General features: G+C 38.3%; 1 protein-coding gene across 3 annotated transcripts in view; it reads left to right on the top strand.

Moving 5' to 3' along the window:
• alk (ALK receptor tyrosine kinase) overlaps positions 1-16,741 on the top strand; it is a 454,675-nt gene that overhangs the window by 151,861 nt on the left and 286,073 nt on the right. For all 3 annotated transcript variants that reach the window (XM_085258181.1, XM_085258182.1, XM_085258180.1), the window contains exon 2: positions 14,941-15,051. In XM_085258181.1, the coding sequence (XP_085114307.1) occupies positions 14,941-15,051 (111 nt within the window). The remainder of the gene's footprint in view (positions 1-14,940; positions 15,052-16,741) is intronic.

The raw sequence follows: 16,741 nt of genomic DNA, 5'->3' as shown, positions 1-16,741 counted from the left end.
TAGAAAGTGAGAGACTGCTGGTGTTAAGAGGAAGCTGAAAAAAGTGAGATGGTATATGTGTGTGCATGTGAGTTTGGGTAAAAGAAAGGGCAAACAAAAACTGGTTAAAACGTGAGAAAGGTTAAGAGTTCGACCAAATTTATTGAGTCCTGTCTCAGTTTTTAAAAGCCTGCCCGCAATACATTAACTCCAGTGATTATGGGGGTAGTGGGGAGGTGCTGTGGTAAATCATGTCCACTTTTATACAGTGGCTGCTCTTGATGGATTGTGTTTGTTAGTGGAGCCTTGTGTTGAATGCACTTGAAATAGTCAAGATATTGCTAAATTTCAGTGGGTAAAAAGAGATGGACTGTATGTCTGTTATAATTGTGTGGCAGGATTTGATTTGCAGCTTCACACTGCTGCAGTTAGAGGCACTGCTAATGCCTGGCCAGTCAGCTGAGGGATTAAAAAAATGTATTTTTTTGTTTGTTTTTTCCACTTGATGCATAGCTTGCAGTATAGAGATTGACAGTCTTGCTTGGCAGCACATTATTTTATTTTTTTTAATTTGCTATAATTGAGTTTTATTGACACAATATGTCGTAAAGTATGAAAATATGCAGGAATGTCAGATTAAATATCTCAATTATTGGGATAACGCAGGAGTTGTTTCAAGGACGGAGTTTAAAAGTGTAGCATATTATCTTTTCATCATAGATATTTCCTTATCTCATTTGTTTTGTGACAACAGAGAGCTCCAATACATGAGTTTCAGCATCTTTATGTACAAAGAAAACTTTTAACTTTTACATAATGTACATAATCAAAGTAATACTCAATTATTTTGAGGTCTTGTTAGACTAGTGTAGCAGTAGGACCTTGCATTAATTTAAATTGCAGGTATTTTTGTATGCCTCCATTACACCAAGTTTTAGAAATTAGAGGTATGAATTTTCCAGTTTATTGTCAATCAGTGTCAAATTCTGCAGCTGGCATTGCACACAAAGTGTGTTGGTGCACTAGCAGTGGTAGTTCAGAGGAGCCTCAGAAATACCCTGATGTCAACAGCTTTGACAAAATGGCACTATAATAAAGACAAGTTCATATTTCCCGCATGTACCTTCAGCCATATAATGTTTATAGCTTCTGCTGTATTTCCCACTGGAACTTGCTGTTAAAATGAAATTAGTCTGTCAGCTCATTTCAGTTCGTAAAACGTTGCTCTGATCCTCCTTATGCCTGCTATCATGTTGGACACATGTAAATGTTTGTTAAATTATGTGAAAGTCTGATGAAATCAGTGATCACCTAAAATGATTTCCTGCTTTACCCAATGAAAGAAGAGCAATTGTTCATTGGGTGATTTCACATTTTTAAACCGGTAACTCACAAAACTAAAGAAAAGATAACCCTTACAGAAATGCCAACAAAAATATCAGGAATTTCATTGAAACTGGGGAAAGGAAAGAAAAAAAATTGCTCCCAGATTGTCAAGTACGTCCGCTGCAGCACAAATCAAATGTGTCATGACAAGTTAATGCCATAAATAATTTACCAAAATGAAAATTATAATATGTGGTTGCTGCGTTTCAATTAGTTGCCACTGGTTCAATGTCCCAGATGGACTAACAGAGTTGCACCCACATGTTATTGAGTCAGTGCTGCTATGATTATGGTCTAACACAGTGCCAGTAAAAACATGAGAGATGCTGTTTTTCCCATGTTTCCTTACCTCGCTGTTGTGACACTATTTCTTATTTGCAAAACAAAAGACAGGAGAGCTATTAAAATGAAATGGCATGTTTTTGGAAAAAGCAGAAGCCCTTAAAAGAGACTTCTCATCTTTTCATATACCAGACTTAAAGATATACTGAGGAATCACACTGGCCATTTTAAATCAGTGGTCATTTCCCATGCCTGGTGTTTAGTGTGATGAATGTATATTATAATGCAGTAGAGCAACTGTTTTTATATATGAATCCGCTGAATTAAATTTTTAACAACTGTGAAAAAGTTTTTGCTCCTTCGAGATTGCTTTGTTTTGCATATTTGTTACACTCATCAAGCTGATTTTAATGTTAGGCAAAGAAAACTAGAGTAACTACACAATGCAGTTTTAAAATGATACTGTACGCCAGATGTAACAGGACACAAACCTTGCAAAAAGTTAAACTTCTGTCTTGTCCGTCCACAGAGTATTTTCTCAAAAGTTTTGGTGAACATCAAGATTTTTGTTTGGCATATGTAAAATTAGCCTTTGTGTTGTTTTTGGTCAGCAGTGGTTTTCTCTTTAGAACTGTCCGATGGACACCATTTTTGCCCTTTTTCTATATTATTATTGTCAGAAACAGTGACCTTAACTGAGGTAAGTAAGGCCTGCAGTTCTTTAGATGTTATTCTGGGTTTTCTTGTGACCTCCTGGATGACTCGTTGATGCAGTCTTGAGATAATTTTGGTGGGAAGGTTCACCACTGTTGGACGTTTTCTCCATTTGTGGATAATGGCTCGCACTGTGGTTTGATGGAGTCTCAAAGCCTTAGAAAAGGCTTTGTAACCCTTTCTAAGCTGTTTCCTAAGATTGCAGCATGTGTTTTTGAGATCTTTCAGTCTTTGCCAAGTTGTTTTTAAGTGGTTTCTTGATTCACAGCTCTGGCAGTAATCAGGCCTGGGTGCGGCTAGTGATTGAAATTGAATTGAGTAAATGAAGCTATCGTTTAAAGATTGCCTTCTCTATTTACTCTGGTTATGATGATGATCTCAAACATTTAAGTGTGACAGATATGCAAAAAAATAAGAAATCAGGGAGGGAGCAAATACTTTTTCACAACACTGTACATTTAAAAAATATGATCAGATAACTAGTAGTGTCTACTGGAGGAAGAGCAAACCAGCATCTCTGTCTTTGTTCAGTGTGCCTGCTTACTCTGTTGCAACGTGTGTTGCATCGGCTGCTGTCGCTACAGTTGATTGATTAGTGAGCAGTTAGGGACAAGAACACAGGAAGGTACCAGCAACTCAATCTACTGCCTACTTTTCATGATTCACGAGTTGACTGGTTCAAACTAGTTCTGAGCAAAGTGGCCTAAAAGCAGTTATTGTTCTTTATAAATGCTTGTTTTACTCTAATGCATTCCATCCCATAAGTGATTTGGTGATTTGAGTAGTCCCTGCAATGTGGACCTGAGTTAAAACATTCTAGTTTATATGCAGTCGTAGTTTCTATAGGGGAGAAATAGAAAGAAAAATAAAAAGCAGAAATGTGTGAGTTCCAACCCAGTTAAATTTAACAAAGCAGCTTTTATACAAACCAGGCGTCAAAGAGCTGTTAAATGAAAATCAGTTATGGCATGATTTGGCTTATGTACTATGGTCTGTTTCTATAGATATTTTCCACTCTCTAATAAAGCTAAACTGCCAATGGAGCCACTCTGATTTTAATGTTTCTGTTTTCTCAAAAATGAAACGGGTAAGAAGTATTGACTGAAATAAAAGAACAATCCAGTGGTCATTTTCAACCCACTTATGAACTGCTGGTCTGTAGTAGTGTTAAATTCCTCTTTCCTAATCACAATCCAGGATGTGCGCGTAAAGCAGGATGTTGTGCTTGCATTATAGTAGTGCTGAAAGTATCATGAAAGTAGCTAACGGGGTTGTTCAGAAGGTTGCTAGATTTGTTGTTAATTACTTTTTGAAACAAATCTGCTACATTGGGACTGAGTACTAAGATACTGCACAGCGTGTGATGTTATTTATTAACCTTTATTTAACCAGGAAAATCCCATTGAGATTAAAAACCTCTTTTTCAAGGGAGACCTGGCCAAGATAGGCAGCAGCAGGTGTCTCACAGTTACAGAAATTACTCAAACACAGGCAGCAACAACACACATGCAACAATAAGGGAAAGAATACAAATAAAATAAAATAAAATTCAATAAAATTCAAATAAAAATAAATAAATAAATAAAAAAATCAGTTAAAATGACAATCAATCTAATTGAAACAGCTGCATGTTATGGACTTGGCCTCAAGGATTTGTAGTACAGTGATTAGGGTACTTTTACATGGTATACTGTATTGTATCATAGTATATTCTGCCATACATTTTACTTTTGTAGGTAGTAATTGTTTTAGAGATTTGGTCAATGTCTTAACAGGATTTTTTTCCTGCACACAAAGGTCTTTGCTTTCCATTATAAAGGAAAATTAAAGGAATTTGTAACCATTTTTAAACCATTATTTGCATCAAAATAAAATTTGGTCCACCTGAATTCACAGGATCTGCAATGAATGCACCAAAATCTAACACAAAATTAAAACAATAGCGGCCTGCTTTCATGTAAAGGTCTTTGAGTGCTACAGTAGAGTAGAAAAGCGCTATGTAAGAACCAGTCCATTTACCATTTACTGTGTTTATATTGTGCTACATTTCTGTTAATTAACACTTCTTTGCAGACAAATGATGTGTTTATTCACCTGACCCAAGTGCATCTCTTGGAAGCGAAATATAGTCTTTCATTCCATTCATTGTACCTGCATGATGGATGTGAATTAAACTGGAAGCACAATACTTGACAGCTGTGAGATCCCTCGCCATTTTCCCCTGTGTGCTTTTGCATACTTTGATGGTATTGCCACTTTAGAAAAACTGCATAAAGGGATAACATATCTTTAGTCTGTTATTCATATAGTTTTTTTGAATCCTTCATTACTCACTGTGTTTACTGCATGCATATCTTTGGCCAAACAGAAAGCAGTTGCGCCCTTGTGAGCTGGATGGATATGTAGACACGCTGTGCAGCAGCACGTCTAAGATGATATTGGATGAGTCACATTAGCAACCACTGCATTGTTTTTCTTGGCCTTCATGCATTATTTATACTGTAGTTTGGGGTATTTTTAAGCGGTTGAATAAGTTAGTTGCAATACAGACACAACTCTACAGCGCTCTGCCCATGAGTCATTATTGGTTAACATCACTTGTCTTAAATTCAAAGTACTTCAAAACAGCAAATGATGATCCGCTAAAAGGGACAAGGGCTTCACCTTTTCATGTGCCAGACATTTGATTCATGTTTCATACCGGCCTTTTAATGTAGTGTTACCATCCATACTACATCCAGGAAACTTCAAACTGAAGGGTTAAGAGAACAGCAATGACTGGCACATGTGGGCATATGATCAGTCGTTGATTATGGAGTGCTTGATTAGCTTTTGCTGTGCATTCTGTTTGGTGGAGGATGTGATTTTAATAGTGTTTGATCATGCTCATTTAGTTGTAGGATTAGTGCAAGACTTTTTTCTTAGAATTCTGGAAAAGGAACAAAAAAAAAAAGACATGCACAGTTTTTTTTCCAGTGGCCCTGATCCTCATCCGTAGTACCAAAGTGTGATCGTGATTAAAATTTGATTAATTGTGTGGCTCTAAACAGTTGTTAAGTAAGGTTAACACAGACTTGTTGCCTTAACTACATATTTACCTGTATCCCCCACAAAGGCCATTTTCAGCTTAAGAGGTTAATGAGATAAAGATGTGATATTTTTGTTACGATCAGAAGGATTCATTACTACGATAAATGTTTAACACTGATTGGTGACTGTGACTATTGTTTAATGTAGTTTTACATTCCCGGTTGGTCCTGGCTCAGCTTCGGCGCCTAATAAGCTCATCACTGGACCCACTTCAGTTTGCCTACCAGCCTGGCATTGGAGCGGATGATGCCGTCATTCACCTCCTACATCGTTCCCTCGCTCACCTGGAGACCGCTGGAAGCACTGTGAGAATCATGTTCTTTGATTTCTCCAGTGCCTTCAACACCATTCTTCCCTCGGTTCTAAAGGACAAGCTGGTGAACTCTGGAGTGGACCATCACCTCACTACCTGGATCCTGGACTACCTCACCGACCGACCACAGTATGTGAGGACTCAGGGCTGTGTGTCGGACAGGGTCGTCTGCAGTACGGGGGCCCCACAGGGAACGGTTCTGGCTCCGTTCCTCTTCACCATCTACACTGCAGACTTCTCCCACAATTCCACCCAGTGCTTCCTGCAGAAGTTCTCTGATGACTCTGCAATAGTCGGCCTCATCACTGATGGGGACGACAAGGAGTACAGAGGTCTGACCCAAGACTTTGTGGACTGGTGCCAGCTGAACTACCTCCAGATCAACGCCAGTAAAACCAAGGAACTGGTGGTAGACTTCCGCAGGCACAAGCATTCTCCACTGCAACCACTGAACATCCAAGGTATGGACATTGAGGCTGTGGACAGCTACAGGTACCTTGGTGTTCATCTGAACAATAGACTGGACTGGACTCATAACTCAGACGCCCTCTACAGGAAAGGGCAGAGCAGGCTGTACCTGCTGCGGAGACTCAGGTCGTTTGGAGTGGAGGGCCCACTCCTGAAGAAATTCTATGACTCTGTTGTGGCTTCTGCTATCTTTTATGGCGTGGTCTGCTGGGGCGGCAGCATCTCTGCTGGGGACAGGAAGAGACTGAACAGGGTGATCCGAAGGGCCAGCTCTGTTCTAGGATGCCCTCTGGACCCAGTGGAGGTGGTGAGTGACAGGAGAACGGCGGCTAAGCTGTCATCCCTGATGGACAACATCTCCCACCCCATGCAGCAGACTGTGACAGCACTGAGCAGCTCCTTCAGTGGGAGACTGCGGCACCCACGGTGTGGGACGGAGAGATTTCGCAGGTCTTTCCTCCCCACTGCTGTCAGACTCCATAATAAAGACTTTAACTGATCAAGCACACACATCCATACATATGCAATAATACTAAGTGCAATAATCCTTTCTGTCATCGTTGTATTTTTACTCAGTTGTATATAGTATTTGTATTTGTATTCTATTTTTATCTTATTGTATATTTATTTTATTTTATTCTACTGTATATAGTATTTTATTTTATTCTATTCTGTACAGTTGTGTACTGTATTTATTCTTATTGTATTCTAATTTTTGCCTCATAACTTTTGCACTGTCCACTTCCTGCTGTGACAAAACAAATTTCCCAAGTGTGGGACTAATAAAGGTTATCTTATCTTATCTTATCTTAAAACATTGCCTGTCAACTGTTTGCAGTAGCAGACTTCTCCACAGAGAGGAAAAGAGAGTTGTCTCCGTACATGTTAACGGTTAGGGAGAATATGTAGAACATATTTCAGTTTAGCATTCTTGGCCATATTTTGTTTGTGGCTGTGTTTGTGTGTCAGCCTGTGTTTTTTACATAGTTCATCCCTACATTTGGCTGCTGGGAGATTTGCTGAAAACCCTTTGTAGTGAAGAATGAGAGCCACTGTGGGCTAGCTCAGATACAACAGGAGAGCACTGTGCATTGTTCTCTTGTTCTGTTAAAGTACTTCAGTGTGCATAAAGCACTAGCTAAAAGTAAAAATTTCCACGTCCTGTGCTAATTTCAACTTTATATTGTTTTTTCTCGAGGGTCTCTGATCTTCTGCCCTACAAAGTGGTAATCAGCTCAGTCAGTGCAATCCATGGGAAACTACAGTAATTTCTGCTTTATGATAATCACATCTTGTTCAGAGTGGGCTTTGAAACCTGCTCTTTGATGAATGATTCATATGCACACGAAATACCAAACTAGCAATTTCATTATAATCATACAGCTCAACATGTTAGTTGTCTGCAAGAGAGAAGCCACAAACTAATCAATGTGTCACTCAATAAGAACAACTCAGATCTTGCTTTCTGGGTGCTTTGATGATGTAACAAAATAGGAACCCTGACATCGTGGTAAAACACTCAAAGGTATTATACAGGCTAGAGCTGGAAGGATGTGAGAGGCAGGTTACATGCTGGACATGGAAATGGACTGGCACTTGTATAGTGTTTTTCTAGTCTTATTTACCACTCAAAGTGCTACAAAAACCACAAGGCACAAATCACCATGCAATCATACAGTATTTTATGCACTTTATCTACCTTCAACTAAGGCCTTTATCCATTAACCTAATGCCTTTGGACTGTGAGAGGCAGCACAGGGAGGCACAGTGGTATACATGAAGGTTCCGGTCTTGCTGTGAGGGAACAATGCTAACCAGTGCAATATCATGCTTCCCATGGTGCAGGTGGTATCCCAGGGCTAACACCGAGAGGCATACAATCTCGCACTCACACTTCTCCACCTGTGTCCAGTTCATCATTACCAGTAAACCTAACGGACTTGGGTTTGGACTGTGGGAGAAGAGTACTCTGAGGAGGAAACAGCTATCAGTCTGAGCTAAATAAAAGGCAGTTTTGATTCTTTTTATTTTTTATGCCTACTATCAATACTGCAACTATGTTGACAAGGTCTTAGAGCCCATCTGTGACCACCACATGGTCAGAAGTGCACTAGCCTCCTCATGCAGAAGGACTAAGGATGCTAGTGCTTGCAGAATCAGAAACTCTCACATTTGGTCATTTCTGATTGCTTCCTCGAGACAACATCCCAGCTATCAAACTCTGGTTGAAAGGATGCCCGTAGCTTCAGTATCCATTGTGGCAGCAGAAATTGGCTTCAGCCTTAAGAATAAAATGAGATCTGATTTGAAAAGTTGTCTGTCAGCAGAACAAATGTTGCCTCTGCAGCAACCTCCCTCGGTACATTTAATTATGCTCAAGCAAGCTATCCCGTTAAGTCCACTGAGTTCACATTCGCCTGTTTAGGTACAATGGCTGTAGTGTTTTAGTGCCTCGGATGTAACTGTAGGGAAAAAAAATCTTTTATCTGCTTTTTTGGGTTTTGAGAAGTAAGCTTTAGAATTTCTGTTTATCTTTTCTCTCCATGCCCTGATAAATGAAAATTATGTTCACATTTTGATCAAGTTGTTCTTGAAATTATAACCCTGTTAAATCTGCCTTGTTACATAAAAAAATGAAAATTAGAATGGCAGATATAAATGACACTGAATTTTTATGAATAATAAAGTAAAGTAAAGGATAACCCATCATCAGGTGCTAGCCACTGCACCACTGTGCTGCGGTGCTTATGAGCAGCCAAATTAGCAGGCTAAACTACAATATTAAACCTAATGTTGTTTTACAAATTCTGCCATGCACACAGGATAATGTCATTAACATTTCTCTTAGAAGCTTCTGTTCTAAACAATTATTAATGCACTGGAACATCTCCTCACATTGGCATATTTACTCACTACTTGAGCTATACCAACAAAGAAGAAAAGCCCTCGTGGGATGTGTGAAAGAAATCATTCTCAGAATAAGGTTGAGATGTCTCTGAGTGTCACCAGATGTCTCAAATTGATGTTGAAAATCAACAGCTGGCATTTTTTTTTACTTCTTCAATGCAAAATGCTACATGTACAGTAAAATGTGCATAAAGGAAAGAGGTCTATATAATTAAACTTGTGCTTTTCATCATTAAAGTACTCATCTCATGGCCACAAACTGTTCCAGCATAGCAAATGAGAGGGGAGAACTTTTTCTCCAACTTCAGATACCACTCTGTGACTGAACAAACCATTTTCATGCATTATTTGTGAATACTGGGCTGCCTGTTCAGAGGTGTTGCTGTATGTTTGACTAGTGTAGCAAAGCTTCAAAAGAAAAAAAGGGGCTCAGTGTACAACAGCAAAATCACTTTCTTTAATGAGCATCAGGGAAGCCCAGTTGACACCTTCATTGTCATTGAGCAGCTCTTTAATCCCTGGGATAATGGTTTCACACTGAAGGCTTGTGATCCATTTCTTTGATAAAATCTTTTAAAGTTCACGTTGAGAGACAAAACAGTGCTTTACCTTACTCGCATTTCACGGTATACATGTCAAGTGAGTGGAGCATCTTCATCAGAAGGCATCCCTCTGATGGTACATCAGTGTTTGGTGTCTGGCATTGCTAGTATCTCGTCACATATTGTGAAAGCGTCTCAGCTCAATGCTAAATTTGTTACACGAACAAAGCAAGTTTTTAATGGAGATAACCTTTGATATTTCTGTAGTCACATGATCTCAGTCAGCTAGACTAAGAAAAATCTGTTAAACTGCTCAGTTTCAAATGCAGTTAGGCAAATCTTAACTATAAGATTTGCCTGTCATTATGTCAGTCGTTTCTGCTCTGCAGGTAATAATTCATGCTGCTGTTTGGCTTTCAGTAATAGCTGACGAGAGGGAGAAGTGAGTTGATTTAGATTGGATCTCTCTCCAGAGAAGAGGTTGCATTTTTGGAGGTCTTAAGGGTCGGTTTCATTGGCAGCACTTTAAGTTAATAAGCTGGATCAAACAGTTGAACCAAAATCCTTGCTTGTTTACAAGTCAGGGTTTATGCAAAAACATATTAATGTACCAGCATCTTATGACAAATGCAAAAAGCCTCTTAGAAACAACTCATCTCCCACTTAAAGCTTACAGCAAGCAGGGTGGGTGGCATTTTCACAAGAACACTTAGCTGTCTCTCCTTTTTTAACCCTGTTTAACCTTTGTCGCTCGTTGTTAGAATGAGACTTAAGCCTTAGGAAAACATGACACCTGTATTAATGTAGCTGAAACATTTGAGAATAATTAAGTGTCGCCATACTCCTGTTTAAAGACCGTTTAATTAGGGATGTAGTATTTGCCTTGCCTCTGTTGGTAGAGGTCTGTGAATGACTGTGTATACACACACAGCGTTTTGGGATTGGCGAGAAACGTGTGTGGAATTCGGTGAAGGTCTTAATGAAAGTCAGAGTGCTTAGTGGACATGAGGGCTCCTCTGATGGAAATCAATGTGGTCTTTTGTAGCAGGGAGAGCAGCCAATTCCAGGCCTCAGCTGCCTGATGTGGTGTTGGCAGACTTTGACGAACATTTAATGACGCGTCACTGGGCTGGACAGGTAATCGATTTATTTAGGCAGTAATGTATGTATCCCTAGGTAAATCTTTAATTAATGGGCAAAAAGATGAGGACAATTGTGATGCAGAAGGCCAAAGAGCATGAAATTCCAACAAGGTAGAAGGGTGGCTTTCTCATTTCCCTTTCAATTAGCTGTTAGTGCTTCATACTCCAGCTGTTTTGCATTACGTTTAGATATGTCTTTGTTTAGCTTGATCTTCTCTAGACAAGATCTTCCATGGCCAGGAGTTTAACTGCTATTGTTTTTGTTTTGCAGTTAAAAGATAGGCATAAAATCCTTTGCGCAACTTATTTCAGAGTATTAAAATTCTATATTCTTATATTCTGATGTGGAGAAAAAAAGAAGTGGCTTGATCGCCAATGCAAAAAAAAGTTGGCAACATGAACTTTCTGCTTATTAATAATCTGTGGAGGAATGTTTTAATTGGTATGTGGAAGGGGTGTGTCTGATTTATGTGTCTTCAGTGCCTGCTGGCTGGATAATAGCCTTTACTGTTCAAACTAACTTTGCTATAGTGGTGAGATACAGAGAGCTACACAATTTTAGTGTTTAATGTTTAAATGGTCTCTTCTTGTATGTAGTAAAAGAAGAAGGGGGTTTGTGTGACAGAGGAGGATACTAGGCATAGGACGGCCTCTAAAGTGAGCAGCTGAAAGAACAAGAAGATTGTAGAAGTTCCTAATTACCAAACATTCGGACAATTGCATTGAAACTTGGGATGATTAAGACATAGTTTCACTAATCACACTTGACTGAACCACCAGCAGCACTGCCACTACGCCCAAAGACCACATTAGCCCTCTAAAACCTTGTGTGACTGACGTATTGGAATTGTCAATTTTTTCTGAGTGCAAACATTTCACAACCATGATGATTTTAGTGAAGGCCACACCAATTTGCAGGTCTGGCTGAGCCAAAGATCTACTGTCTGTATGCTTATCCTGCTTCCACTTTTCATGGGTAATTGGCTGCCTTTATGGACCCGTGCACTCCTCTGAAACAAAGGCCACAAGCGGCACATACCTCATGTACAGGACTGTTCACTCAAAACAGTTTGCTGTTCCATATGTTTCTCTACTATGTTTTAGTTCCCCATCATTAATGGATTTTGAAGGTATTTCAGAATCCCCACTTTAATCTCATTAAAACAAAAGTTAAGTTAAACAAAAGGTTCTGGATATTTGCAATTTTAATAGTAAAAGAAATAACATGGGTGTACACAACTAAGAGAGATGTATGTTTATGCATAGGCATGTCTCACTGACAGCTTGAGTCAAGCCTCATTGATAAATCCACTAAGCATTTAAAGGATTTTAGAGTGTGGGTGGGATAGAGTTGGATTGCTCACTGAGCTGAGATCTCTCTGCTCTGTTCTGTTCTCCAACTGTGTGCACTGCAGTTCATGTGTTTGTTATGCACCTGATTTTGTGGGTTACAAAAATAATTTTCTCTGGGAATTTGTAATAGTATCGTTACAGTCATTTTAATTTATTTTAATTGAAATGGACCAAACAGATTTATAAAACTGATATATTATTTAAAGATGTACAAAAAATCATAAAAAGAGCATAGACTCACTCAGCTGCCAGACATACAGTTGTACCCTTGTTCTGACTAACGTATGAAACTTTCAGAATGCTTCAGCAAGCTCTCTTTTTTTTTTTTACTTAATGACATTCTGTTGGAAATTGAGAGTATGACTCTGTTCATTTACAGTGAGTTCAAAATGTATTCTGACCCCTTATTTCTTATGTATGAGGTTTTATTTCACAGAGCCTTCAGCTGTAAAAGAACATTTCTGAGCTTTGCTGGTAGAAAAATTTATTGATTAATTGAACATAGTTTAGAAAGCATGCACATTTGTTCTTCATGTCTGTGTAGATCTCAATAACAATTTGGCCAAAAGATCATTTTAGAACTGACTTTATATTACAGCCAGTGTTTATTATATTATATCACTTCATTCCATCTATACCATGATGCTACTGTAGCTACTAGTTAGCTCTGGAAACAAAAATCAATTGACAGTCAATATGACGATAGCGAGGGTGAATTTATTGAGAGCAGAAATGTCTTCGCGCTTAGAAGTACAACCAAGGACTTGCTTTGACAAAAGGGCAAAGACTACATGCATAGAGGAAAAAGAGGATATATAGCCTAGGAATAGTGTTACAAGAAGGGGAAAAAGGGAAATTATGCATCTTTGGTGGCTCTGTGGATGATAAAAAGAAAGAAAAACAGAATTGCGGAAGTCAGCACCTGCTGAATTGTTTGAGGTTAAGCTGGAAGCAGAGGCATGTAATCAAAGGACACAGCGAGGAGGGAAAAAAACCAACATCTACTGCTCATAAAGCATAGGTAAGGCATTATAGCAGCTGAGTTATGTGACTGGACACGGGTGTACCATGCACAGTTGCACAATCTTTTGAAAGAGAAAATCCCCTTTCATAAAATGGACTAGAGTGAGTCGTGGTTCTACATGCTGACTGCAATAAAGAATAAACACAGGGCATGTTTGCAAGTGAAAATTAACTTGAGCTCCACTGGAAATAAATTGTTGCCTTCTTGCAGTACAATTGTTACTGTATATTGATTTTTGAAAAGTTGTTGTTGTTGAAAGTTCAGCAATAATCATTTTCATTTCATGTTTTAAGGTATATTCATATAGTTTTGAGCGATAAACCCATACTTCAGAAGTCCTCTGCACAGTGGGGAGTCATGCTAGAAGGATCACTTAAGCATCACGTCAATTATCAGGCCTCTGTTACGTGGCTAGATAGAAGACACTTTTGAGTAAAAAGCAAATAAAAACTCACATGGAATGAACCAATAAATGCTAAAAGAACATTGAGCCCACAATGACAGCAACTTTATGTTCTGATGAGAAAGATATTGACATCTCTGATCAAAATTCTGAACACTGTGTAGTGTGAACAACAGAGTCTGTAAATCATCTCTGATCATTGTCCTTGCAATGAAGCATAGTGGTGGCAGCTACTAAACTTACAGTAATTGTTCTCTGTAGCAGAGGTGTGTTGACTAGTCAGAATTAAGGGTGAACTGCAGCCAAATACAGAGATACTTTATAGTTTACCACTCATCACTCATCACTCATCAAAAAATCTAAACAATATTCATATTAATGCAGTCTGCTTTAAATGTTAGTAGAAATCTTTCTAAGTAAGAAAACATGTTTAATATTCTCCTGGTCTCATTTTGGCTGAAGCCAACTGTAAACTGTTTAGTGCAATGAAAGTCAGCATATACAATCAATCGCTCTTTAAGGCTCATTTGAAATGACTGCAGGATTTATGCAGGGGTCTCCTTTTTAGGCAGCAGTGTATTGGTCTGTGACTTTGTAGTAATTATCCATGGACTAAGGACAAAGTGAAAGAGGGAGAGCGTACGTGTGTGTGTGTTTGTGAGTGTGATGGCATCGTTGGAAGATAGGGGGTACATAAAATGAGAGAGAAAGTTTTTGCATCTACTTTACAGTATCATGCTTCTATTCGATCTTGCAATAATTAGTCTTTGAGTTTAGAAGGTGAAGACAGAGTCAAACAAAAGTAGACAAATCTGCCTACAGGTAATTATGCAGTCTATTGATATCCAATAACCAATTCATATGGCTCCTTGGACTTTCATACTATCACTCCAGTTCACTCTGTACCAAAACTGCAGATGCTTTGTTGACATAAAAGTGGTGAAGTTTACAATGGTTATTTATTTAGTGAAATGCCTCAGTGTACTTTATTATTGCTGCAGAAACTCCAGTAATAGTTGGTGATTCAACTATAAGACTTTCACTTTCCTTTTCAGCTTGTCTGCTAGAAAAAAAAGACTCAGCCTGTACAAACGGTTCATCAAAATACTTTTTAGTCTAAAAAGGCAAGATCATACAGCGTTTACAAATTTTAATGAAGGAAGCAGACTTATGACTAAGCTGGACTAATAAAGAAAAGGGAGTGCAACGTGGATGCTAAATCAGTGCCAGAAATTAAATAAACAAAGCAATGAAGTGTATTTTACTGAATTTCTTAACATAGTCATTCTTTGCAACATGTACTCTGAAAGTAAAATGAGGATTTGCTATTTTTGCAGGTGAGCCACTGAATGGTAGGACTGCTCCTGGGATTCCTAAAGGATACTGGAGCTTCTCCTGGATAGCTGAGGACAACCTCAGTTTTCCCAGTGACTCAGTTCCTATTTCCGGTAAGTGAGGTTTTGTCAGCCCTCCTCAAACAGACCACAGATCTCTGTTCCCAGTTGTCCTCAACACCTGGCGTCAGCTTTCCCTCAGCACACAGTAAATCTCTGTCTTGTCTGCTCTCTACAAGGCACAAAATTGAGATTTTGTTGAAGATAGACACGTATTTATTCTTGAATTCACACACTCAGACACACGCATCACCTGTAAGGTGTTACATTTCTTACAGGTGAAATTACAGCAGAGATGAAATGAAACAATGCATATAAAAAGATACAGTTCTACATAAGCAGTTTAATTAAGACAGTTCAAAACCTAGAAAAAGCTGGAAAGAGTTGTTTTTTTTATTTGAGATGTGCTAATTTCAGTTGGCTGATACAATATCTTGGTTTGTTTTTTCTAAGTGTGACCTACAGATTCAAATTTTTTGCCAGTTCTTATTGTCTTTCTAACAACTATATCTTATAGCATATATGAGCAAAATTAAACTTTTTTGTCAAAAGCACACTAGAAATAAGCTAATTCCAGACCCTGGCTGGTTAATCAGTGTGTCTCTAGTAAAAATGTACATGTAGCCAGGTTGTTTTTTGGTATAAAATAAAATGTAAAATGCTCTTCCATATAAATGTAATGGAAGAGAAATGGGACTAAAATATCTAGCATGAGTCTTTGAAGAAGGCTTAATTTTAAATAATCCATCCATAAAATGGCCAAAAAGTGTTTTTATTAATAAGTGAACTCGATGTGTAGAAATCAATTAGAACTTTGAAAAAGTTTGCTCTGAATATAAAACAGCAATGTCAAATAATGAAAATCAATTTCTTTCTCTTTGAATCCTGAAAGCAGCAAGGCGTAAAGAATTACTTTTTTTTTTTCAGATTTATTTAAAATGACAAAACTGTTGAGACCTTTGAAGCTTTAATAAACATAAAAACAGATGCTGCATGTGAAATGAACTTTAAAAGACAAGTACACAGTCAAGGAGACATAGTCTTATGTACTTACAACTAAGATAGTGTATGCAATAAAACGGATATGCTTACATGGGATATTATAATGCATGGCTTTATCTATTTTTCTTTTTTGTCTTTTGATGTGGAACATGTCTTAAAGTCATTAGCAGCATTAAACATTCAATCTTTTCATAGACATCACTAAGCCTTAAAGCTGTGTTAGTAACAGATCTGCAGTCTGTTTAAAAAAAATAGTTTTCACAGGGCAGTTTGGACTTAAGTATACACTTACTGCCTCCATAGAACCTTAGAGGGTAAGTAATAGCCATGTGTTGATAATCACAAGAACTTCACTAACTCGTCATCAGAAAGTGTGGCCACCTGAGATGTTAAAACAATGCACTGCAAAGCAAACAATTTGCACAGGAGTGCACCAGCCAGCAAATTCACGCAAAGATCAAACCATTCTGTTTGGGATCAATTAGCATGTTAATTGTTAAAGTTTATAACAGTACCATAAGAAAAGACTAAACAAGTATGGTTCATTTGGAAGGGTAGAACGCTTCTTTCTAAAAAGAACATGACTGCATGGCTTCATTTTGCATGCTTGCATCAAAACAAATCAGAGATTTTTGGAAAAAAATGTGAGATGAGACCAAAATGGAGAGGTTTGGCATTAATCAACAAAAACACCTCTCAGCAACTGTCAGGCACAGTAGAATCAGGTGTTGTAATAGTGTGC

Source organism: Mchenga conophoros, linkage group LG19 (genome assembly GCF_057382185.1).
Source record: "Mchenga conophoros isolate Kocher_MC1m ecotype Shallow Benthic linkage group LG19, M_conophoros_male_GT1.1, whole genome shotgun sequence".
Taxonomy (NCBI): Eukaryota; Metazoa; Chordata; class Actinopteri; order Cichliformes; family Cichlidae; genus Mchenga; species Mchenga conophoros.
Note: the sequence above shows the minus strand (reverse complement) of the source record. Positions and strands in the feature narration are given on the sequence as shown.